The following is a 25,881-nucleotide window of genomic DNA, read 5'->3' as shown; positions in this document are numbered from 1 at the left end:
GTAAACTAAGCTTTTATTACAAGTACTTATGTCCTGGATGGCACAGTTGGTTTACTTGGCTAATTGTTTACTCGGCTAATTCTATTCGTCATCTTATCAGAATCTTGAATACATATTTTTTTCGCGCCGACAATGCTTAGGCCGTGGTGTTTAGGAGGAGAATGCTGGAACACGGGAGATGAAGAGGTTGGTCAGGAGATGGAGTGTGGCAAAGAGCAGAGCCCCCAACTGCATGGGGAAGAAAACACAAGCGTAAACAGGTGGGAATCTTTGCCAATCCGCGCAAAGGCCACACAAGGTAGTGACGGTCAACGTTTGGGGGAAAATCTGCAGGAATTTGCTAGGGTATTTTTTAGCTCAACTGCCAATGTATGGGATTCACAAGCAACAGCAAATCTATAGAAATAGAAAGTAAGTTAGTCGTTGCCTGGGACTAAGGGTGGGAAGGAAGCAGTCACTGTAAACGGGAACGAGAGATCTCATTGGCTGAAGGAACTGTTCTCAAACTGCCTTGTGGTGATGGCTGCATACCTCAGTAAATTTGCTAAAGATCATTGAATTGTACACTTAAAATGGGTGGATTTTAGGATACACAAATCATACCACGATAACGTTGTTATAAAAAAAAAAATCATGGCAACTGAAGGCAGTAAGATTTTAATTGTTCCCCACCTTCCTGACCAAGGCTGCTGAAATCACATTCTGACAGCCGTATTTCCTCTGACAACCACCCTTAAAGGGGAGTCTCCCTGAAATATGTACCAAATTATTTAGAAGAGGATATGAAAAAGGATGATGCTAGAATGTCCTACAATTAAATATTCCCATTACATTTGTGATTCTTAAGCTGGTCACACACAAGAAAGTGTGTTCCTTTCCTTTCTCTCCAATGAGTGGGTTTGCTATCACGGTGTATAAAATACAAGCACTGAAGATTTCTGAACTCGAACTGTAAACGCATGCGGTTTTTCTCTGCTGTTACTCAACGTCATGGTTTCACTGGGACTGGGACGAGGAGATGGAATCCTGGGGTCATACAGTGGCACTTTTACTCACAGGACACTTACAGGGTAAGGCTGAATGACAGTGAGGAGGATTGATTCTTTGCAGCTTCTGAAAGAGAAAAGAAACAAACATATTTATGAAATGCACAGAGGCCGGACTCTTAACAGTGACAGCGTTCTTTTGAAATGAAACGTGTGAGATATTGGCGAACGTTTCTTGGGCTCCCAGGCAGCGTAAATCAAAAAGCTCAAAAGTGGGCTTTCAGACCGTGGAGAAAACCAAAGTCAAGTGCTCAGCCAGTGTAACAAACAGCCTGATGGAAAGCTTCCCGTGTGGTTTATGCTGAGCAGCAGGACCTTCAAATAACACTCGCCGAGGGAAGGGCTGTTTTAGAAGCCTCATCTCAATCAGTCTCTGCACTTTCCCCGGCTCTCAAAATTGAGTCTCGCCATTTCATTTTAATTTTCTAGAAAAGGAATCCATTTTTAAAAATTCGTAACAGCGGTATCTTCTCAGGGCCAGCGTCATGAAAGAAAACGGTCAGTGTAGGTTGCTTGTGTGCAAACAGCACCCCAGCAAACATCACATCCCCATACTGTGTGGCTCACAAAGTCCATGGTAACAATGCCCAGGACATTGGGCCAACACGTATTCAGATGGGCACTTATTGGGAGATCTTGTTCATGAGGGGGAATACGTTGAACAATAACTCAATCCCAGGAAAGAACTCAACCCCTCAGGGAATAGTTTTCCTTCCTTCCTTCCCTTTTTAATCTGAGTAGGAGAAAGGTCAGTTGCCACTTTGTTGAGGAGACGCTGACTTTTCCTACGTTAGGTTTTCATTAATTACCTGCTTTTGTGATTTACTGTCCGAATGGGTAAAGTAAAGGGGATCTGTTGCAAGGCTGTTCCCCAGAAGAAGCCACTGCAAATCATATTTCTGGCAATAACTGCATGGTGGCTAAATGTGCCCGCATCAGGCTGGGTTGGACCAGGTTCTACTAACTGGACCACGGCGGCGGGGTGGGAGGGGTGGTGGCGCGGGCGGTGTAGGGAGTGAGGTAGGGAACACGGTGGGGGAGGAGAGAAATCAATGGAGCAGAGAAAGGAGGAACACAACTCAAGAAACTCAAGGTATCAGAGATTAGGATGATGGTCATGGTGGCAGGGTGGGGACGGCACATGGTTTACTGTGGCCCACATGCTCCCATGAGTTCCCAGTTGCCAAGGGTTGGCAGAAAGCTCCAGCAGCTCAAGTAGGCAGCCAGTATTTTCATTAGAGGCCTAGAGCAACAGTATAACGATGCCAGAATTGAGTGGCTAAGATGAATGATCATGCATTTTGCTGCTGGGTGTGCAGACACACGTGGTGGTTCAGGGGAGCGGTCTGGCATCATCAGGCAAACTTCAGCATCGCGTGCACCATGACTCAGCCATTCCATTCTGGCTTATATCACAGAGAAAGTCTGCCGTTAGCCTTTAGGGACTGCGTGGAGGTGTGTACCACAGAATGATCCAGCAAGAGGAGGCAGAGGCTTAGATGTGCCTGGTAACTACTAGGATGGGGCTTCAAACGTAGTGTAAGAAACCAGATGAGATAGATAACGTAATACCATTCGCAAAAGCTCAAAACACGTGTGCACAAAACAGCAGCACACATCTGGAAGAATGCAATAAGAAAGGACGGGGTGCACACTCAACATGTTGGAATAGTTTTTCTCGCGGGGGGGACAGGAGTGGGTGTGAATCTAAACAAGTAAAATCAGAGGAGAGGGGCATGGCGTGGGTCTACGATGACGATCCTTTATACCATGAAGTGATGAGTTTGATTAATTTGACTCTCTGCACGTATGGCTTAATTAAAAAACTCACAATCTGAAAGCGGATGAAGAGATTTGGGGTAGACACAGGTCAGCAAACTTACAAACTGCTTAAGGAGAGGCGGCTCCCAGAAACCTCTGACGTAATCCCTAATTTGCTCACCAGGACAAGGGACAGCCAGCCTCCCCACTCTTTGGGGCTGTTCCACTGCAAACAACTACCACTCACTCGGTGGATGTAACACAATGGCACAGCCCACACTGATTCCACACAGGCCTCTGCATACGAGGAGCACACAGGCAGAAAGCAACACAAACAGGAACAAAGGGACCTCTGGCGTTTGTGCATGTGCCACGGCAGTGGGCCTTTTCTGCCCCATTCTGCTCCCAGGGCCCTCAGTAGCAGGCACTGGGTCCCGGGGTTTCATGCTCTGGGCACAGCTGATCGGACGCGGGGGTTGGAGTGAGCCAATCAGATTTCCTTCTCTGCAGAATCAGAAGCAGCGCAGAGGGTTGGGAGCTGAGTCCCAGGCACGGCTGAATAAGACTCACCATTCTGTTAGAAATCAAATAAGATGGAAAAAAAATCTCAATATAACTATCATCAGTTGTGCGAATAGGCTTTTATCTCTGTTTTCTCTCATCTACAAGTACTTAATTATCACCTGCCAGATGTGAAGAATGAACTCCATAGTGCTGCGGGTCCCTTAGGATTCCTAACTCAATCCCAGGAGGGGGGGAAAACCGGAAGCCATATGTGTTCATATGTTACAGGATGCTAGGACGACTGAGGCAGATTCAGCAGAGGCCTCATGGCAGCAGACGCCAATCACCCTTGCATGTTAGAGCGAGGTGCTACAGGACTTTCAAAGGAGGCACTGAAAACCAGAGTTTGGGACCCTTAACCCCTTATGCACCTTGGAGCCTGACTCATCACTCAATTAAGAACAACAACAACAACAAAGGCGACTGGGGGAGGCTGGCGGAAGCAACACACGCCCAAAGAACAGACGCTACATTTGGGAAATTCCTCCCTTTCCACGGAGGCAGGCCCAAAGTGTGCAATTCCTGGCACCAATAGGTGGGAGATGCAGTAGAAGTGGTACCCTGGAGTCATTTAACAAAGGCGTCTTGCCCAACTGAGCCTCTCTACAGGTGAGAGAGCCTTAGTAGAAACATACAGAAGCTGAGGACAAAGAGTCAACTTTCATTAAACTCCATGGATAGAGGAAACCAATGCCAGGTTACATGGGTGCCAATCAAGGGAGAACTTTCTGGCTTTTTAACTCACTGTCCTGGTTCCATGTTAATGTGGAAGGAGCCAAGGCCAGAGAAGAAGGTTGGGGGATGCCCCTTAACCCACCATAGGCTTCCCAGGTGGGGAGTAAGGGGTAAGGAAGGCATCTCGTGGAATTGGGAGTTTGGACTATGACATGACAATTACACGTTGAAATCACAGATTACAAGTTGTCGTGATTCCAAGTGTACAAGTGACTGGAGAGTTTTTCCAAACCTGCTAAATCCACATATGGGGCCTGCCTGGGAGTTTATTGAAGGCCAAGGAAGCGCTGGCCCTGAAGAGCTGTCATGGATGGGCAGCAGGGAAGAAGAACACAAGTGCGATAGGATTCTACCCTCTGAGGGCTGCTTGCTACACTCCTCTCTAATTTCTCGCTCCTTAAACTAACTTGAACAGATCATATTCTTGGAGTCCAAACAATCCTTGACTAAGACAGTGAGTGCTCAGGGCTCTCAGAAGAAACAATAAAGGCAAACACAAGAGTGAGGATAGATGGGCACACAAGGCTGTGGGAAAAATGCTAATTTCCTCTAGAGCAATGCCCAGTGGCACTGTATTTATTTGTTCCCTTCTGGAAAGGGAAGCAGATAGTCCCAGCTCCAGTGCAGTCTGCTAGGAGCGGGTAAGTGCCTGGAGAAGGACACCTGGTATGTGGCTCAGACGCTAAGAAAATCAGCACAGACACTGTATTAGCTCCCCATTGCTGCTGTAATAAATTACCACCAACTTAGTGGCTTAAAACAACACAAATTTATCACATTACAAAGAAAGGAAGTCAAAAGTCTGAAATAGGGTCTCTCTAGGCTAAAAATCATGGTGTCAGCAGGGCTGCACTCATTCTGGAACCTTTTCCAGCTTCTAGAGCCTTCCTGTATTCCTCGGTTCATGGCCCCTTCAAAACCAGCAGCATAGCATCTTCACATTTCTCCCTGGATCTTTCCCGCCTTTCTCTTTCCATTATAAAGACCCCTCTGATTACATTGGGTCCACCCAGACAGTTCAGGATAATCACCCCATTCTTAACTGAATCACATATAGAGTCACAGGCTCTGGGGATTAGGATGTGGACATCTTTGCAGGTGGGAACATTATTCTGTGCTACCACAGATGCTAGCTTTGTTACTGATCTAGTGCTACATAACAGATTACCACAAACTTAGCGGCTTAAAACGACACACATTTATTATCTCACAGTTTTTAGGAGGCAGAAATACGAGCATGGCTTCACTTGGTTATCTTTTACAATTTCTCTCATGAGACTGCCATCAAAGTGTTGTCCAGGGCTGAGGTCTCATCTGAAATCTCGACTGGGAAGGATCCACTTTCAAGCACACATCTGTGGTTTTTGGCAGGATTAAATTCCTTTTTGAGCTGTTGTACCAGGGACCTCCGTTCCTTGCTTGAGGTTGGACAGAGGTCACTCTTAGTGTCTTGCCACATGGGTGTCCCCAACATGGCAACTTGCTTCATCATAACCAGCAAACTCTCCTTTGGAATATTGGAAGTTACAATCTTCTGTAACATAATCACAGAAATGACATCCCATCACCTTTGCCACATTCTGTTGGTGAGAAGCACATCAAAAGCCCCACCCAGATGAAAAGAGAGGGGAATACACAAAGGTATGAATAGCCAGAAGCGAGGATTGTTGGGGGCCACGTTAGATTCTGTTTGCCACACTAACAGAAGGATTCATAGCTAAGTGAACTGTAAGTACCTTGAAAGTGGTCTCCACCCATGAAGTCACCTCACATGAGACTTTTTTTTTTTCTTTTGGTCAGCGACATCAGGGAAAAGCATTTTTCAGTATGTTAATTTGAAAATGGGAGGGGCACCTCGGTGGCTCAGTCAGTTGGGTGGCTGGACCTTGCCTCAGGCCATGATCTCGGCAGTTCCTGGGTTTGAGCCCCACATCTGGCTTGCTGCTGTCAGCCTGCCAGCAGAAAGCCCACTTAGGATCCTGTGTCCCCCTCTCTCTGCCCCTCCCCCACTAGAGCTTTCCCCAAAAGAAATAAATATAAAAAAAAAATAAAAATGGGAAACATGTTTCAAAATATGTACGTTATATTGAGGGCATTTCAAGTTTTTGTGCCTATAGTAATTCTCTGCAAAGTGCTTGAAACATAACCTAGATTGATTTTAATTTTACCAATTAATGAGTAAATGAAGTTATCTGAATTGAAATAAAACATTCCAGTATGTTATTTTCTTTTTTTATAATTTTTTTAATGTTTATTTTTGAGAGAGAGAGAGAGAGAGAGAGAGCGCAAGCATGAGCAGGGAGGGGCAGAGAGAGAGGGAGACACAGAATCCAAAGCAGGCTCCAGGCTCTGAGCTGTCCGCACAGAGCCCAATGCGGGACTTGAACTCATGAATGAGATTGTGACCCGAGCCAAAGTCGGTGACTCAACTGACTGAGCCACCCAGGCATCCCACATTCCAGTATGTTATTAATCATCCAGACTGGACATGTGCTTTTCTTCTGTTTCTCTTATCTTTAATTATTTCATTATGACCTGCCAGACAAGAAGAATTAACTTCATGATGTTTTGGATCTCTGAGAATTCCTAACCCTTAGATCCTGGACAGGGGAGAGGGACGGGGGTGGTGAGTGGGAAATAGATCTAAGCCATTTAAAAAATCACTTCAACAGAGAGATTAGAACTGAGAATGGAACAGGCACCGGGGTGGCTCAGTCAGTTGAGTGTCTGACTTCGGCTCAGGCCATGGTCTCATGGCTCATGAGTTCATGAGCTCACGGCTTGTAAGTTTGAGCCCCACGTTGGGCTCTGTGTCTAGAGTCGGCTTCGGATTCTGTGTCTCCTCTCTCTCTGCCCCTCCTCTGCTGGCACTCTGCCTCTCTCAGAATAAATAAACATTTAAAAAAAAAAAAAAAAAGAAATGAGAATGGGAGGTACTCCATTCAAGTAAGCAGATAACTTCTTTTTACGAAGACCTAAAACAGCCAGGGACATTAAAAAATAGAGTTCGGGGCATGCTTAGAGAAGTGTTATTTCATAATAAATCAGAAGTGAATTTTCCACTTTTGAAGAACACTTTCAAGACTGTAGTACCAAGAGTTTTGAAATTGTTGAGTTTGTTCAAAACACCACCTTAATCCCTGCATCACAGTGTTGACCTGCAGAAGAAAATATAACTGCTGCTATCAAATTTGCCTTCAATTCTGCCACAAAAATCTCTTCGTACCCCTTTGTGACGGAGTTGCTTGAAACACGCTCGGGACATCCAGCATCAGTGTTTGCACATCGTGCTTTGGCAACACATCCCATTGTTAGCAGTCAGGTACTCTCGATTTCTCCCTCTCTCCAGGCCTGGCAACCATCAGCCTACTTTCTTTTTTCTTAGCGCTGCCTCTCTCACTTCCTATTTACATGAACTTAATATCACAATATATAATCATATCGGCATGCGCTATTGTATATCTCCTTCTACACCAACTAAATAGGTCCCTTGAACAACTCAGAGATTGGTACATATGTACATATGTGAAGAGCATTGAGATTTCCTCAGAGATTGGGAAAACCAAACCAAAACAAACCAAAATAACTATTATATAGGAAAATACTGGATGTCAAAATTCAAGAGTCTTGCTTTAAAAAAAGAAAAAAAAGCCCAAATAAGTTAACTATAAGGTTTTAAAGTTCAAAGTGAAGTAAAGACTCAATCCACAGAGGCTGAAAGGTTAGGCTTCTGAAAGGCAAAATAAAGAGGAAATTTAGGGCTATATATGAAAGGATTTTTTAAACTGTAAAATGACATTCTAACATAATTCAAAAGATTGATGGGCGGTATTTTTATTTGGCAAGAGAGGTGGTAAGGCACAGAGAAGGGGCATTTGAACTCTCCCTACTAAGGTAAACACATGCACACATCGTATTCTTTCTCCTTTTCGCACTTCAGAGTTCTTCAAAGAGATCAGCAAAATATTCTTTTCTGCAAGCTAGTGTGTGCACCTCAGCCCTCACACTCTGCTGCTGGACAGCAACTGATGATGGAAATAAGAAATAATGAAACGAACAGCATTTCTGCAGTGACTCTGTGCTCAGAAGAGCCCTTCTGCAATCCTAGGGTATCGGTATCGCCGTGGCTTCCTTTCTATTTTTTTCTTCTTATCTGAACCAGGAGATGTGGAAAGAACATTAAGATTGTTATGATCTGATAAGCAGCCATAACATAGTCTGCCTGGTCACTTGCTGACAAAGCTGGAGGAAATAACGCTGCCCTTCACTTTTAGAGAAGTTGTCACAGGACTACTTGGAATGGAGGTTTAATGCTTCATCTCGTTGACCTTTCCGACGCCCTGAACAGAGACTCTGATTATGCACTGTATCCATTCCTAACATGTGCTGAAGCCATTAGTGGAGAGAACGGAAGCAGCTAGCAAATGACCAAGCACTCAAACCAGATCAACACAGTAAGGCTAAGGGTGATCCGTCGTGGACTCTGGGAAACATTAACACTCTATAGGTTGTTGCTGAATGGAGCCTTTACTTTGATAAATGCAAAGAAGAATGAGACTATTTGTTATTTCTCAGTTTTGTTCAGGGGATGCTGACAAAGAAAATGTGCATAATGAAGCCACTCTAGTCATCAGGGCCAAAAAGACAGAAGAGATAGACCAGAGAATCCACTTGTCCCGTAGCACTGGCTGGTCTTCTACGGATTCTACAATATCTCTCCCGGTACCATTTTACCCTTGAGAGAGGGGTTCTACAGCTGAGTGAAAAACACCACCAGTTTGGTAGCCAAGGGGACAAATGAGGAGAATTTGAGACAAGACCCTTCTTGTGCAATACGGTAAAGACTTCACCCTGAAACACTGGGTGATTGAACTGTTCATCGTCTCCAATCTGTGCGACAGAGGCCCCAGACATGGCCCTCAATGAACCACACCTTTTGGCGTCTGCACCTTGTGTAGTCTTCTTCCCTTGAATCGGGTTACTTCTGTGACTTACTTTTGAGAAATAGAATAGTGTGGAAGTGACACTGCAGGCCTTCTAGGCCTTGTTTAGAAGAAGCTTAGAAGCCTTACAGAGATCCATTCCCTGGGTATCTTAGAAGGCTCACTCAGAGAAGCCAGCTACCAGGGAAGAAGGCCAACGACCCCGGAACGACCATGATGTGAGGAAGCTGGCCACGTGGAGACAGGGGACCTGCCTGGCCAGCTGCAACTCTGTCAGCTGCCTGAGTCCAGGCAACAATGTGTGAATGAAGAAGCCACCTTGGATGTCCGAGTCAAACGAGCCCATATATGGCAACAGCTCTCATTGGTTCTTGACAGAAGCCACACGAGTGATATCAGTGAGAACTATCTGAAGCCATTTCATTTGTTGGGCAGCAATACCATCTGTCCACAAAGATTTCGAAAACCATGTGTTTTCCTTTAAATGATTATTTATTTATTTCGAGAAGGCGGGGAGGGGCAGAGAGAGGAGAGCAAGAGCCCCAAGCAGGTTCCGCGCTGTCAGCGCAGTGCCCGATGCAGGGCTCAAACCCACGAACCAGGAGATCGTGACCTGTGCTAAAATCAAGAGTTGGATGCTTAATGGACTGAGCCACCCAGGTGCCTCCCAAAAATATGTTTTTTAAATAATAGTCAGTCAAAGGGCTCAGATGATTTTGAAATTGAACATGTCTCCCTTATCAAAGTGTCCAATCTAATGGCTCTCCAGAATGCTGTAGTGCAGAGTCACATTTAAAAATAAAGTGTCTTGATCTCACAGTTTGTGGGTTTGAGCCCCACATCGGGCTTTGCGCTGACAGCACAGAGCCTCTTTGGATCCTCTGTCCCCTCTCTCTCTACCCCTCCCCTGCTCACACGCACTCTCTCTCTCAAAAACAAATGAACATTAAACAAAATTAAAAACTAAAATGTCAGGGGGTGTGCCTGGATGGCTCAGTCAGTTAAGTGTCCGACTTGTTTTCAGCTCAGGTCACGATTTCATGGTTCGTGGGTTGGAGCCACGCTCCTGGCTCTGTGCTGACAGCGTGGAGCCTGCTTGGGATTCTCTCTCCCTCTCTCTCTGCCTCTTCCCTGCTTGTGTTCTCTCTCTCTCTCTCTCTCTCTCTCTCTCAAAATAGATAAATAAACATCAAAAAATTTTTTAAAAAATAAAATGTCTGTCATACAAACTGAGCTCAATTGCAGATTTTGGAGACTAGGGTGGAGGAAAAATAACTAACAAATTTAGGAGAGAAGAAAAGACCCTACCAGAGTCTTGGACTAAAAGTGCTTCACTATAAAGAAGAATTTTGAGGGCACAACTGGCGGTGTATCCTCGGGTATGTATTTGAACTTGGCAGAGCAAGATTAAAGCACATTGTAATTTGAGGCATAGAATTAAATGAGTCCATACAACCAATGACTTAAATATAAACCTAGGGAGAAACCAGAATTCTTTGCAAAATCGAATTCACATTTTAATGAATGTATTTAAGGCTTCCGCTGGGCTTTTCTTTGTGAAGAATATTGGGTCATTAGGTTAAACTTCACATAAACGATGCAGTGATTATCAAAATTAACATTTTAATGAGAGTGTCCCATTTCAAGCACTTTATTTTGTTATATTTTTTAAACTGCTGCAGTAAAATTTGAGGTTAGGCACTCTCGATTTGGAAACTGTTTTCGGGCTGACCTAAATTTTCCGTCTATTTAATTCATTTTCTGCTGAATGAATGTTGTCTTTGGCCTTTGAACTACTTACCTTTAACTAATGGATGAAACCGGTACTTACATTTAAGCTTTATAAAGGGCAGAGGGAGCTCTTGAGAAAAAATTTCAATTATTTTGTATACACATATGATACTGAAGAGCTCTCACCTCATACGTTCCTTTGATAAGTATTTACTGATACATCAGTGATTCTCAATGGGGAACGATTTTGCCCCGCAGAGGGCGTCTGGCAATGACTGGAGACATTTATGGTTATCACAATTGGGAGCTACTGGCATCTCATAGGTAGAGGGCTGGGACAACGCCAAATATCACAGCGCACGGCACAGCCCACTGTGACGAAGAATTTTCAGCAGGAAATGTCAGTAGTGTCAAGATCGAGAGACCCCGGGCTATGTCAAACCTACCCCTCAGGAATAATCATTATCCTGACTTCTAACACCATGGAAGAGTTGGGCCCCATTGGGAACAGTGCATCAATATACTCCCATAACATAAGCTATTTACTTTTCTTTCTTCTTTCACTCGACACTGGGTTGGAGATTCATCCGAATGGCCACGTGCGGATGTGTGAATGTGCCACCATTTTTAAATCCCTTTTACCAACTGATGAACGTTTGGGTGGTTTTCCATTTGTGAGAAGGAAGGGAGACGATTCATTTTCAGAACTACTAAATAAAAGTGCTGTCCGGTTAACAGGTTTACAACCTACTGGCCATAGGTACACACCATCCCGCTCAGAATGGAGTCCCAAACCTTTAGACGCTTCTCTTCCTGGCTCTTCTTCTTCCTCTTCCCCTTTTGCGGGCTTTGCAATGAGCACGCGCCATAGAATAAAGGGAGCGATTGGAGCTGTAGAAACAGTATTGCTCTTTAATAATAATAAGTAAATAGCTTATGTTATGGGAGTATATTGATGCACTGTTCCCAATGGGGTCCAACTCTTCCATGTCTTTTGGTAATTCCTAGGAGTGGGGCTGATATGTCCAGGCGAAGATTGTGTTATTTGGCCATGCCATTCTTTTGCCGTCCTGTGACACAGATTATCTCTTCTGATGAACTCTACTAGCCTTCTGTTACCTTCTTCTACTCTTCTTTGTGTCTGACTGAGCACCAAGAATGTCTTAAAGTTACTTAGAAGGAGTTAAAACTCTGTCATCTTAGAGCGGCGCAACAAGGAAGGAGCGTGCAACATTCAACTCACCCCAACTAAATCGTGCAAATTGTATCAAAAATGATTGGGAATCTCAGTTTTCAAACCACACCCCATGCAACCCTTCCGAGGCAGGGACTGACTCTCCGCGGCTTTACGCACTGGGATTGGGGGGCAGTTTTCTGTGGAAGAAAGGGCGCCACTGTTAAAAGCAAATAACAAAGCCAGTGGACAAAGATTGCTACCGGCTCATCAAATTCCAAAAGGCCTCAATCTGCAATCCTAAATCTCCTTCTGAATTTCCATGAAGGTGCCCAGCTCCAACTCTTCTGGCTTCAACTTCAACTTCTTTTTTTTTGTCTCTCAATGAAAAATAAAGTTGATAAAAAATAGCAAAAAAAAAAAGTAAACTTACATTGGATGAGGTCGCTTTTCTGCTCTTTATATTTTAAGAATGGCAATAATACTGCCTGCCGCTTCACATTGCAAATGCAGAGCATTTCAGTAATAGTCGAATTGCTCTAATAGATAAAACTATGATCCCCATCTTCCTGATAAGAAAATGAGGCTCAGACAGGTTCCAGTGGCTTTACTTTCCTGACCCTAGACTTTGGGCTTGGCCAGGACGTGCTTTGGCCAGTCCAAGAGGTATAGAAGCGACAGTGTGCCAGATCAGAGCCTGCTCTTTTAGAGGCCGTATGTGTTCCCACTTGCCCGCCTATGCCCTGTGTCAGCACCGACCTACAGGACCCTAGCCAGGCCCCTGGTCCCAGGAGGATATGAGAGGTCCAGGTGGACCTGATCGTAATCTGCAGTTTCCAGGCAGGCCTTCTGGCCAAGATTAGCAGAACCACCCCAACCAGTTTTCAGATACATGAGAGAGAAATGCTTATTTCCAGGCACAAAAGGACAACTATCATAAGATTCCACTTAGGAAATCTCCGGACTAGGCAGATTCATAGAGCCAGAAAGTAGATTAAAGGTTATGCGGGGGTAGGAAGAAGGGGAAAACATCAGACTCAATATCTGGTCTGCTGAATAAAATCTCACTACATGAAAAGTAAGCCATTGGGTCAAGGAAGGAACTGATGGATGGGGCGGTGAAAAGAGCCCATTCGGAAGTGGCTCGTCCCATCTCAGGGTCACTCCTGTGGAGGCACTGCCATCGTGGAGCATATGAAGGGACAAGAAAAAAAATCCAGGCAGCTAGAATCACTTTCGAACCATTAAAAAATGCTAAGCCAATACAAATTTGGGGCCCAAAAGACTGCAAGAGATTAATTAGAAAGAGACAGGGAATGTCAGCTGCCAAGTTGAAGCTGTTAGAAAGAACAGTTCATATCCCCAGTCGATTCTTGCAAAAAAAAAAAAAAAAATCACATTGTTATGCAATTCAAATCAATTTGCCTTGAGAGTTGCTTTCCATTTCTTAGTTCCAAAGATATTTATGTTTGATTCTGCCCTCTCTCAGCGCTCACTGCACCTTCTGTGCACCAGGCCCACAGCGCCCTTACAATACAGGGATTTCACATATTTTTAAACGACAGAATTCAACAGAAAGCCAGGGACTCTAATGGAGTATGTGGAAGCATCACAACCGGGAGGTGGCAGTTAAAGCCTTTTTTTATACATAAGCGGAGGGGCTCAAATTGTTCAAGAAATGAGGTGTTAGCCAAAAATCGCAGCGGCAAGCCATGTGACCACGAAATGGAAATAATAATAATGGTAATAATAATAACAGGCCTGTTCAGGGAGTTGTTGTGAGTAGGACAAATTATAGATGGGTGAATTGCTTTTAATATCTTGGCACAAAGGTATTATGTAAATTCTAGTTCTTTTTCTTTTCATTATTTTTCCTTGAAGACTGCCAAAAAAAAAAAAAAAAGATCCTAGTGGGTGGATGAGAACAGGGATTGAGGGAGGAAAGGGAGAAAAAATAATTTTGAGAAGCAAGTGCTAGAGAGAAGTACTTCTTGGCCATTGCATTTGCTTGACTAAACTTTCTCTACTTGGGCCCACAGTGCCGGAGGGGTGAAGTGCTCGCGGGATCCCACCCTCGCCCCTGCTCCCACCCAGGAAGTATGTAGATGTTGCATCCATTTCGCTAACCAAATCCTCTCCATCTTGTTGACGCAGCTATCGCCTTCACTTCCGACACTGCGTCCACCAAGTAGATCTGCAAGCAACTCTAAACGCCTGGTCCCAGAGGCTGACGCTGATACTCCGTGCTCTAGGAGATGGGCGCGCCAAGGCCAGTGGGTGCGACGCTTGTTTGACATTGACCGTTTCAGAAGGCAGGGCCGAAAGTTGGCCTGCTGCTGTTTGCGGTGAAAAGAACTTCTCTTGGACTCCGTGGATACATCCGCCTTTGTCAGATGTGATGATAACGAGAAGCTGACGGCGTTCAAACAACCAATACATGGGCCGGCCTTCGAGTTAATTCGCTTCATAATCATATTTGGAATAAAGAGCTTTTTTTTTTTTTATCAAGAAGTGGGATGTCTCCTGTCTCCTTTCCTTCTGGTCTATTTGGAAGCGATTTGAACCATGTCACTGAGGTATTCTGTTGATCACATACCACTTCTCAAAGTACCGTAATGATTTCCAACTGCATTGTCTCTTCAAGTAGGCTTCCTAATCTTTGTCTCCCAGTAGAGGACAACCCCGTAGCTCTCCACTTAACTTACATTTCAGCTTTCAAAACCAATGGAATTTGGAGCGCCTGGGTGGCTCAGTCAGTTAAGTGTCCGATCCCGGCTCAGGTCGCAATCTCACGGTTCGTGAGTTCGAGCTCCATGTCGGGCTCTGGGCTGACAGCTCGGAGCCTGGAGCCTGCTTCGGATTCTGTGTCTCCCTGTCTCTCTGCCTTCCCCTGCTCATGCGCTCTTGCTCTCTCTCTCTCTCAAAAAATAAATACATAAATGAATAAAAACAAAAAAATAAAAACCGCTGGAATTTATTGAACAAATGTTTGACAAGTCCCTACTATGCACCAAAGACTGTTCGAGGCTACATGGATACATCAGTGAACAAAACAAAAACGAATCCCTGCCTGCCTGCAGTTGCCATTCTATGGAATCATCCGGGACTTGCGCATCGAGCAGGGGATTCCCTGGTTGACCCCATGTGGGTGTGAGCAAGTCCCTCATACCTCTGGCCATTTGCGTTCTCATCCAGAAGATGCAGAAACTGGACAGAATCTCAGATGACAAGTGTCCCTCCCAGAGACCCAACGCCAGTTACTCTTTCCATCCCCTACATTAATCAATCTGCTCTGTTCAACGTTAGTTACCCAAAACTTCCTGAAACCTTTTCGTTGACAAGTGATACCCAGCCTCTTTCTTCAGAACTCTCTCCAAGAATCACTCCCTTGAAGTCTTCCCAGATTACCCCATCTGCCTCCAAACCTGCTGGTGTCCATGGCAACCGTTCAACATTCAGAGACAGCTCTGCAAGGGCAAGTGGGAGGAGAGACTGACTCTCCTTAAAGAAAAGAGGGAACAAATTGGGAAAAGAGAGAAGCACGTTGTTTTGCTACCTGGAGTCACAAGACTTGGATGTTTTTTATCAGAAGGCTACTCGGCAGAAGGTTCCAGTGTGGATAGCAATGGAGATGGCCAGGATCTATGTGGGGCCAGTTGGCAACATTCCTAGAGGAAGTACCAGTATAACTGAGCATTTATTTCACATCTACTGTATGCTAGGGACTGTGTAAAGCACTTCATACCCAGTATCTCTCCTGTACTCCCTTTAAGCACATTAGGAATGAGTTGTTATTATTCCCATTTAGAGATGAAGATACAGAGGATCTGGAAATGAAAATGCTTTGAGCCCGGGTGCCAGAGGAAAAAGAAATCCTCATTTACCACATGTATCCAGTCCTGCCATCCTGCTGTGGAAGGGTCCTTGCTATACACGCAGTCACAGGCTCAACCCTGGGGCAGAATCTGGGTCACGGGTCACGACTGATGCATTGCACACCACCCTGACCCGTAGGTCTTTGGAGATGGCAGTGCCTGCTGTTGCTGTCCTTTCAACCATTCCTGTTTTCCTTATCATTAACTCCTGTCCCCAGAGCCCAGAGGGAGAACATTCTGGAAGACACAGAGGACACTATAGCCCAGGGAGGGAGTTGGCCCATTTCACCGCAACACAAAGAACTGCTCTTCCCCCACCACGCACGCTGCATACTGTTAGAGCTTCTGTCTGAGCTCACCATCGCAGAGTTCCTGAGGAGAACTCTTGCAGGAGCTGATAGGATGCTCTAGAATGCGCTCACCCATGACTCGGGAAGCCTGGGAGTGTGCTGGTTGGCCAAGTAGGTTTCTAAATCAGGAGAACCTGACCCTTGTCCAGGTCGGCAGCCTCCTAAGATGGACTTTAGTCTCATGGGTCTCACAAGCACTCTTTCCCAGGCCCTGTCCAGTCACATAACACTGTCTCTTGCCCAGAGTGTGGGCCTCGGCTGGTATGGTCCATGTAGGAGATGAGGGAACACCAGAAACCATTTCAGTTCAGGTCATCAGAGCCGTGGCAGTTTCCATTTATTATTCATCACTGACTGTACCAGGCCTGGGTCAGGCTGCATGACCCTCATTATCTCCTCTCTTTAAAATAACTCTGCCAGGGAGTTTTCATTATTTCCACTTGCATGTGCGAAGACAGGCTCTCTTCAAAGAGGTTAAACATCTCATCCAAGGCTACACTGCTCATTTGAGGAGGAGCCAGGAATCCAACGCAGGCCATGTGCACCGACATTTTTTCCCCTCCATCCTTGGTAAAGTCATTATCAGTGTTCAGAGTGCCCACATCCCAAAGCTTTACCTTTCTCTGGTGGCTCACTAGAGCTGCCTACTAAAGACACTTGTTGGGTATATCTTACAGGCCCCGCAGCATGTCGCCATATTGTTTCTTTGGATTTCCGTAACACCAGTGACAAGGAAGTATCACTTCCTCTGTTTGGTGGTCAGCTAAACAATGGCCCAGAGAGGCTGAGCAGTTTATGCACCTCATCCTGCAGAGCAAGGATTGGCAGCTATAAAGCAGAGCGACTGCAGATGTCCTGGAAACACAGAACAGCAAGAGAACAACGTAACTTGTAAGAGCCAGGATGACCATCAGTGGAGAACCACACAGAAGGCAGCTTTTGAGCTGGATCTTCATGGATGGGTGAGAGCTCGGTAAGAAAAGTAGTTTCCAGAACACTGAAGGTGAAAACAGTTCTATGGGCAGGAATGCTTTGGGGCTGGTTAGGGAATAGTGTATTTCCAAACATAACAAGGACGCAAGGTGGGAAAGAAGGCTGGAAAGGAACACTGGGGACAGGTGAGGAAGACCCAGTTGATGCGCAGAAACCTGGTGAGAACCACCCTTCGGTAGCAGAGTCATTACTGAATGGGAAATAGCTGGCAGAAATGATCCCATGCAAAGGAAAGCAAGTGGGGTTACAGGTGCACATTTAAATGTATGGCTGCAATTTGTGTTTTTAGTGGGTGTCATGCAGCAAGGAAAGCTGTAGAATGCCTGTTGCTGCTATCAGAATTCAGAAGAAATACATTCATGTTTTCCAAAGGAAGCCAGACACAAGAGCAAAGGTTTTCAAAACCAACCAGCCAAATCTGGATCTCATTCATTCATATATTCATTCATTCACTTTTTTTTTTGATTCCATAAACATTCACGTACCCGGAAGCACGCTAGGCTATAGGAATATGAGGAATATAACAGGTTCTCTGCCCTCAAGAAGCCCACAGCCCCAATTCGCGGATAAATATAACTGCAATGAAAGTGTCACATAGAAGCATATATGGGTACACGTGGAGGCATGAAGAGGAAAGGGGTCCCCTCTTTCCAGGGTGGCTGGGAGGGAAGTTACACTCAGGGAAGCACTTGCAAAGAAGGAAGATGCCTCAACTGGTCTTCAGGAAGAGTTTACCAGGTGGGCAGGGAAATGAAGGAGATGTTACGCACCTGGAGTAGAAAGTCCAAAGGAAATGAGGTGGGAGAGAACGGCGTGCCTTGAATCTACGGAAGCAGCATGCACCTTATCTCAGATGACAGTGACCCTGAGGGGGGCTCTTGAAGCTGGGGACCGATACAGTCAGCTTTGTTGTTGTTGTTGTTGTTAAGTTTTTATTTCAAGTCCAGTTAGTTAACATAGACAGTCAGCTTGATTTTTAAAAGTTCACTCGGCCAACTGCGCAGGCCCACGTCAGGGGCGTGGGGAGAAGGGGACTCAGTGATGAAGCCCTTGCCATGTCCCAGGCAAGGTGAAATGATGACTTAAAACCAAAGATGCAGAAACGGTGAAGAGGAAGTGAGATGTGAGGACGATTTAGAGGAAGCCGGAGTCCATAGGCCTCCGAGGCAATCCGAATGGTGTCCAAGAACGAAAAGCTGAAAGGCACAGATGGAGTTAGTGAAATAGAACCTATGTAGAAGGTTGTTCTAGAGCCAGGAGGAGCTGGGGCTCCCAGGTGTCCCTAAGGGTTAATGATCCTAGTCACTAACTCCTAGTCTACATGTATCGGGACTGGAACTATGTGGGCTCTACAGGGATTGAACTTGTGCTTGAATATTAACAAGGTGATGGTAGTCTCTGAACTCTCGTTCCAGCTGCTAACTTGCATATGCATGTTAACGAACAGGGGCATGTGTAGAGAAAATACATTTTTAAAATTTTTTTGTAACTTTATTTATTTATTTCGAGAGAGAGAGAAAGAGAGGCAGAGAGAGATGGAGAGAATCCCAAGCAGGCTCGGTGCTGTCAGTGTGGAGCCCAACGTGGGGCTTGAACTCATGAACCGTGCGATCATAACCTGAGCTGAAACCAAGAGTAGGACGCTTCACCGAATAAGGCACCCAGGAGCCCCGGGAAATACTATTTTTGATGTTGGCAAGGAATAGAGGTATTGCCGATGAAAAAGCTGTAATTCTAACATGGCACATACAGAGACTGTTCGTAAACAGCTACAAGACAGACTGTGCCTTCCTGCTAGGAGGAAAAATCAGGTTAAGGAAGACTAGGTACGGAGCTCCAACAGCTAGCCTGAAACAACAGCCCAGATCTCAGAAAACCTAGCAATGCCCTAATCCTCTCTAAAAGTTGACAGATTTTCAGTCAACCATGATAATATTTCACTGATGGAAAGAGGTTGTGGGATTTAGACTAAATTTTTGAAGTGTGCCTGCCACGTCTGAATTTAGCCTCAACCGAAGAGAACTATTTATAAATTAATCCATGGCAAGGCAGAGAGAAATCTTGTTTTCCTGTCTATTGGGAAATCCTGCTTTGAACATGCACTTGGACTGCCCTAACCTTGCCACTGAATTTCAAGACCTTTCTGCTTTGAATTAGGGTTTACAGCCTACATTTGGGCTGCTGATATGAAGAAAGAAAGTATTTCACTCTCAAGAGCTATCTAATTACTACATGAAGAATCATACAAAGATTACTTTTCAAAAGCAGGTATCCACTGGGGTTGAAAACAAACAGCAAACAAACCTAAGTAGTGAAACAGCTTCCTTCCTATAGAACCTAACAGGGTGGCTTAGATCATTTCCCAGTATATCCCCAATATAATAAGAGATTCGAGTTTCAGGAGAACCATTGCCATTTTCTACTTTCAAGGCTATTAAGAACAGCAGGTGAAGTTGGTGATTTCCGTTTTTAATCATCCTAGATTTTTCAGTCCTGCCACCAAATGGAAGCGTGTCCATAACCAGAGTCACCTAAAAATTATGCAAATCAAAATGTATGTAACAATCTTAAGGACAGGAACAAATTGTCCCTTACACCGTTTTTTTTTCTCTTGAGTTTCATTATGTTCAAGGAGGATGGATATTAAACTACATAAAATAGAAAAAACATCCTCGAGGGTGGTGAGGAAGATAAGAAAAGGGAAATATAAAAACTGAGGTAAAGAGCAAGAGTTCTCAAAATTACCCATAGCATAATACAACATACCATGCATAGAAAAATAATATGAAATAAAACACAACAAGGTCTGAATGGATCACAGCATTTTGGAAACAAAATGAGATTATTAGCCGGCAATATAAAATAGGTAGGAGACTATTGCTGGGTGAATATTATTTTGATAGTATATGGCAAAGTCTTATTTTTCATATGTGATAAACAGTAGTGACATTAAAAATACCACGAGAGGGGCGCCTGGGTGGCTCAGTCGGTTAAGCGGCCGACTTCGGCTCAGGTCATGATCTCGCGGTCCGTGAGTTCGAGCCCCGCGTCGGGCTCTGTGCTGACCGCTCAGAGCCTGGAGCCTGTTTCAGATTCTGTGTCTCCCTCTCTCTCTCTGACCCTCCCCCATTCATGCTCTGTCTCTCTGTCTCCAAAATAAATAAACGTTAAAAAAAAAATTAAAAAAAAAATACCACGAGAGACAATTATACAAACACACTTTAGGAGTTCTTTTAAAAACTGCATTTTCTTTGCCCAAATGGGACATTAATGGCTCCTTTGAAACTCATGTAATGTATCATATAAACATGTCTTTAAACATATGCCCTGTGAAACTGGTAGGGGGAATTCTGACCGGCTGTTCATTTAAAGAAGGGGAAATAAAAGTCCTCCATATAGATCCCCACGTTCCAACCTGGGCCAGCTCTGCTGCTTAAGAAGACTTGGGTGGAGGTATGATGGGGCTTAAAATTCCTTTCCACCTGAGAGAAGCGGTGAGGCCGCCGAAGGAAAACCCCTTACTGCCCTGCCACCTGCCTAGATGAGAAGATGACTCACACGTGGGAGGTCTCGTTTAGGCTTGGGGCCCTCAGAGCTACTCCTGGCCAGCCTATGGCTCAGCACAATTCTAGAATCTCCTGATTTCAAATCAGGACCTGAGACATGGTGAGTGGGTCTCCCACAGCTGTCAGACACAAAATAAACGTTATAGTGACAAGGGCCCCACGACTATTCTGAATCCTATACTGTACATCCCCAAAGATGCTCTCTGCAGTGTGGTGGGTACATATATAATTCATGACCAGAAGATTCTAATCGATGGCCTGAAATGTTTTTTTTTTCTCTTCAAGATGAAGCTCCAAATTAGCTCATGCTTATGCATCATATAAATTAGACATAAACTCTGTCAAGTATAAAGACAAGGCCACACAATTATAGGCATATCTGCCGAAATCAGAGCACTCTGACCATTTCTTTGGGGCCCGATTACACAATCGCTCCAAGTGTCAGCAGTGAAAAGATGTATTATTGCTTACCTTATGCCAGAGGCACTCATTCAACTGAGGGTTAAAAGCCATGTGATGATTCCTATGGAAGACCACGTAGTTTTATCAGAAAATCATGACGCGTTGGTCTCCAACGCAGGCTTTATGAACTTAAACTTACTTATTCACCTAAATTACTTCTGCTAACTCCCGTTGGCTTATCTCATTTCCTGGAGCTATCATTTGCCCACAGCTCAAGAAGAAACTCGGGAGTTACCCTCCGTTTCTCCTGGTCTCTCAATCTCCACATCAAATATACCACCAAGTCCTACTGATTCTTCCTCTCTGACACAGCTTTTGTAAATCCTGAGGACTACTCTGGGTCAGTTCTCTAGGTGTAATTTCTCACCTGGACTCTTTCAAGAACCTCTAATGGCTTCTCTGTCTCCGCTCGCGCCTCCACTCATGTCTCCGCACAGTGCAGACGGAGTGATGTTGTCAAAGTGTAAGTTGGGTTCTTTAACTACTGCTTAAAGCCCTCCAATGGTGCCCTCTTTCCTAGAACGAAATTCAGACTTTTTTTCATAGTCAAGATCAAAGGCCAGCACACGTGTTCTGTAAAGGGCCAGACAGTAAATATTTTAGGCTTTGTGGGCCAGATGGTCTCTAGCCTGCAGTCACAGCACAAAAGTAGCCACAGACAATATGGTCCGTGGCTATGTTCCAACAAAACTTGATTTACAAAAACAAGCAAAGGGCCAGATTTGGCTCTTGGCGCACAATGAGCTAACCCACACTCTAGAAGACCTCCATCACTCAGTTCCTGTCTCTCTCTCTCTCTCTCTCTCTCTAGCCTTTTCATACCACGTTTCCCTTTGCGGGTCAATGACAGCCACACTGTCCTATTTTTCTCGAAGCTCATTTCTTCCCTCCACTCTGCCTGGTTGACTTTTCCCACCCTCTCAGGAACAACTTAAATGTACCTCATCACTCAGGATTTCCCTGAGTCTCCTACTCCTATGCCATCATTCTTCCTGTTAGTGTCACTTTCTCTTCCTTCACGGCACTTAGCGTGAGTGTAATTATCTATATATTTGCTCGCTTCACCACTTACTGTCCAACTTCCTCACGAGATCACAGGCTCGAGGAAGGAAGGGCCCGGGTCTGTGTTCGCTACTCCGTACCCAGCAACTACCACCAGGTCTGGCACACAGTGGGTGCCTAATAAATAGTTATCGAATGAACACATTTTGTTTCTTTGAGTCTTAAGTTTTGTCACCTCTAAAATGGCAGTAACAATAGGATTTGACTTTTGGCTTGTATCAGGATGGCCGTGTTGCTTAAATATTTCAAGCACCCAGGGAAGTGCTCGGACTCAGACGTTTTCCTTGCATTTGGCTCTCTTCGACACAGTTACAGTTAATGGATAGGATCATTTCTTTGAAAAACCATCCACTCTTTCCAGCGGCATTCAAGTAGCTGGGGATCTGTCACCCCAGTCAAAACATTCAGGCTGCTTTAGTCGCATATTTATGGTGTGAGTTAAAGATTAGAAAAGCATGTTTTTCTTTTTATGTCAGGTCTTTTTTCTAGTTAGATTAATTCACTCTCAAGTCCTTTTTCTAGAGATAATGGTCAGTAAGTATGGAATGTTGGGCTAGAAACAAATGTTGGATTAGGTACAGGGGGTCTCTGATATTGGATGTGTTTCTGGAAGACACGGCTGAACTTGCATTTCTTATGCACCCTTGTCTGCTCGAGAGAGCCGAGAGGAAGCAGCACCAGCAGTCAGTATCCAGCGCATATGCTGATCCCAAGGGCTTTGACTCCCATCATCCAGCGACTGGACTTGACCCTTTGTTCAGGAAACATCCAGGAAACATCCTTATGCTACGGAGTTGGCCACTGCCTCAGTGGGAATTTACATGTTCTGGGGGCAGACGCTGGCCAGTAGCTGTCCTGTGGTAGAGGAGGATAGCAGGTGGCTCTGCTCCCTTGGGGAGTGAGCCAAAGACACCGATCTGGAATCTGGCTTGACATGGCATCTTTGTTTGGCCTCCTTTTCTTCTAAGTCCGAATTCCCCACTCCCCTATTTATTTTTCCTGGGAACTCTTCCTATGACATCACTGGCACATGGATCCTCCTCTCAGGGTGAACTTCTGGAAGCCCGACCCAAGACCAGCAAACAAGTGGTCACAATGCAGGCAAACGTTCTGTAGAGGGTTTAAATGGACAAGTCCAGGTTTGACTAAATGCCGTTCGAGGATTTCTGAACTAGAAAGAGTTGAAGAAGAAAATTCAAAGTATTTGGGGCTTGCAAGTAAATAAGAAACAGACCAGATTAAAAGTAAAATCTCCCATGGGGCGCCTGGGTGGCGCAGTCAGTTAAGCGTCCGACTTCAGCCAGGTCACGATCTCGCGGTCCGTGAGTTCGAGCCCCGCATCAGGCTCTGGGCTGATGGCTCGGAGCCTGGAGCCTGTTTCCGATTCTTTGTCTCCCTCTCTCTGCCCCTCCCCTGTTCATGCTCTGTCTCTCTCTGTCCCAAAAATAAATAAAAAACGTTGAAAAAAAAAATTAAAAAAAAAAAAAAAGTAAAATCTCCCATGTCAAGGCCATCTTGGGAACATTTTCTCTCTATCAAAACATATTGAAAGACCCATCATTAATAAGGATCCTTCTTTTAAAAGGATAACTGGAAATGTTCTTTTAAACCGAAGGAATGCCAATCTGCATTAGTCTTACATAAAGATTTCTCTGAGCAAAGAGGTAATTACAGCCTGACAGATGCCTAAAATAGCCTTGATTCCGTGTTTCTTTTTCAATCCAGAGGTGGGCAGATACCACTCTAGTGCCTCTCTGAATTATAGCTTATAAAACTTGGGAGAAAAAAAAAGAGAGAGATCTATTGAACCGCAATGTTTAGACTACCCGAGCCTTTCAACAAGCTTCTCATTCCCCCTCCTCTCCTCACCACCCTTGGGGCAAATGAAAAGTACAGGGCCTCTTCTCCAATGGAAACTGCTAGAATCCCTTCTTGTGTGGAAAATGGTGTGCATAGTTTCTGCCTGGCCCGGTTCAATGGTTCTCCATTTTCGTTCCACTTAGCATCAGTTTTAGACTCTGGGCTCTGCTATTTACAACTGCATAACTTCAAGAAAATACTGTATCCTTTGAGCCTCTATATCATTATTCTGAAAATAAAGGAAATCTTTACCGTGAGTCTGCTACTCACTCACATATGTTAATCACAGAACATATAGCATGAAAATAGCACTGGCAGGAGGCAGTGCCTTCAGGGGATCAAATATTTCCCACACTACTTTATGAATAGACTCTTTACATTGTAGGAAGTCAAATTTTTAAATCTATGCCTTGTTTGATGTCCATGAGTAAAAAATTCTCAACATTTAAACCTCAGATGGCAAGTTATAGGCGTGCCATAAGAACTGGTCTGCTGTTCACGTCTAAGGAAAAAAGAAAACATTTGTTTCCAACAAAACAGCTACGTTTTTTGTTTTTTCCATAATATACGATTGTTTCTGCTTTATGAAAAAGAGCAGGAGTTCGCCCGAACCTATGATCGTTACCCTTTGATTATATGTTTGCTAGGACTGCAAGAGACTTCCTGAAATCCAAGAGCTACATGATCAGAAGAGAGGCTGAATATTTGTAAATAGTTCTTCAGATGTCATGCTTTTTGATAAAATCTGCAGCCATTGGAGGATTATGCGAAGTTGGTGAAATAGTATTGGAATCATGCTGTCACCCCATAAAAAGAGGGAAAGCAACTCAGACAGCAAAGCCAAAAACCCATGACAACACCCCAGCAAAACTAGGTGTGAGATATCGCCATGGATGCCCAAATCAAACCAATGGTGTCTGTGTGGGAGGAACTGGAGGGATGACAAAGGGGCCTCGGTAGGCTCAGAGACCAGAAAAACCTTGGAATTGCCTACAGGTCCTCCCAAGAAGTGAGAGATGCCCATCCAGGGAGCACACGCCAGAGACGTGTCTACAGAGCAGTGGGGCACAAGCTCATGGTCCCTGTACAACTACCACTCTGATGCTGGGTGACAGGGAGCCCCTGTGTTGGCTCTATTCTACGAGGTGGATATCTAATACATCTATCTAAAAATGAGGAGAGAAAAAGGAAAGGTGACAGAGAGCAGAGGTAGGCAGACGCAGGCCTTCTGAGTATTAACGTGGATTGTGAGTATAAAGATATTAGTTCAAGTTAAATGTTCAAGGAGATGGCAAGAAGGGCAAAAATGAGGTTATTAGCTAATTGAAAAAATGTTGAGAGTAGGACACCAAAAGATAACCAACAAATAAAAAATGGTGGGGGTGTGCTTGTGGCGGGGAGACTAGGTCATTACGTAAAGGCATCAGTCTAACGACAACCACCTGAATAAAAATACACGTCTTCCTAATTATGATGAGTCACCAACAAACAGACACGTGTGTGTGTAAAAAACATGATGACATGAGGTATTGATCGCTAGGATATATAGTTAAGTGAAAAAAGTATGTCTAGTTCACTATTATTTCTAAGAATGGAGAGAAATTGGGAGCATGTGCTCATATTAAACAGTGGAAGAATGAACCACGACCTAAAATAAAAAAAATAAGCGTTACATATATATGGGAGGAAATAGGGAAGGAGAGGACATGGACAGAATTTACACTTCCCTGGACATACATTTTGTAGCTTTGGCTTGGGA

General features: G+C 44.6%; 1 protein-coding gene across 1 annotated transcript in view; it reads right to left on the bottom strand.

Annotated features, from left to right (window-relative positions):
• The window catches only part of FRMPD4 (FERM and PDZ domain containing 4), a 187,189-nt gene that overhangs the window by 41,197 nt on the left and 120,111 nt on the right, over positions 1–25,881 (bottom strand). Inside the window, exon 4 of the mRNA XM_049643430.1 lies at positions 1,068–1,113. Within this exon, the coding sequence (XP_049499387.1) occupies positions 1,068–1,113 (46 nt within the window). The remainder of the gene's footprint in view (positions 1–1,067; positions 1,114–25,881) is intronic.

This window comes from Panthera uncia, chromosome X (assembly GCF_023721935.1).
Source record: "Panthera uncia isolate 11264 chromosome X, Puncia_PCG_1.0, whole genome shotgun sequence".
NCBI classification, from domain to species: Eukaryota; Metazoa; Chordata; class Mammalia; order Carnivora; family Felidae; genus Panthera; species Panthera uncia.
Note: the sequence above shows the minus strand (reverse complement) of the source record. Positions and strands in the feature narration are given on the sequence as shown.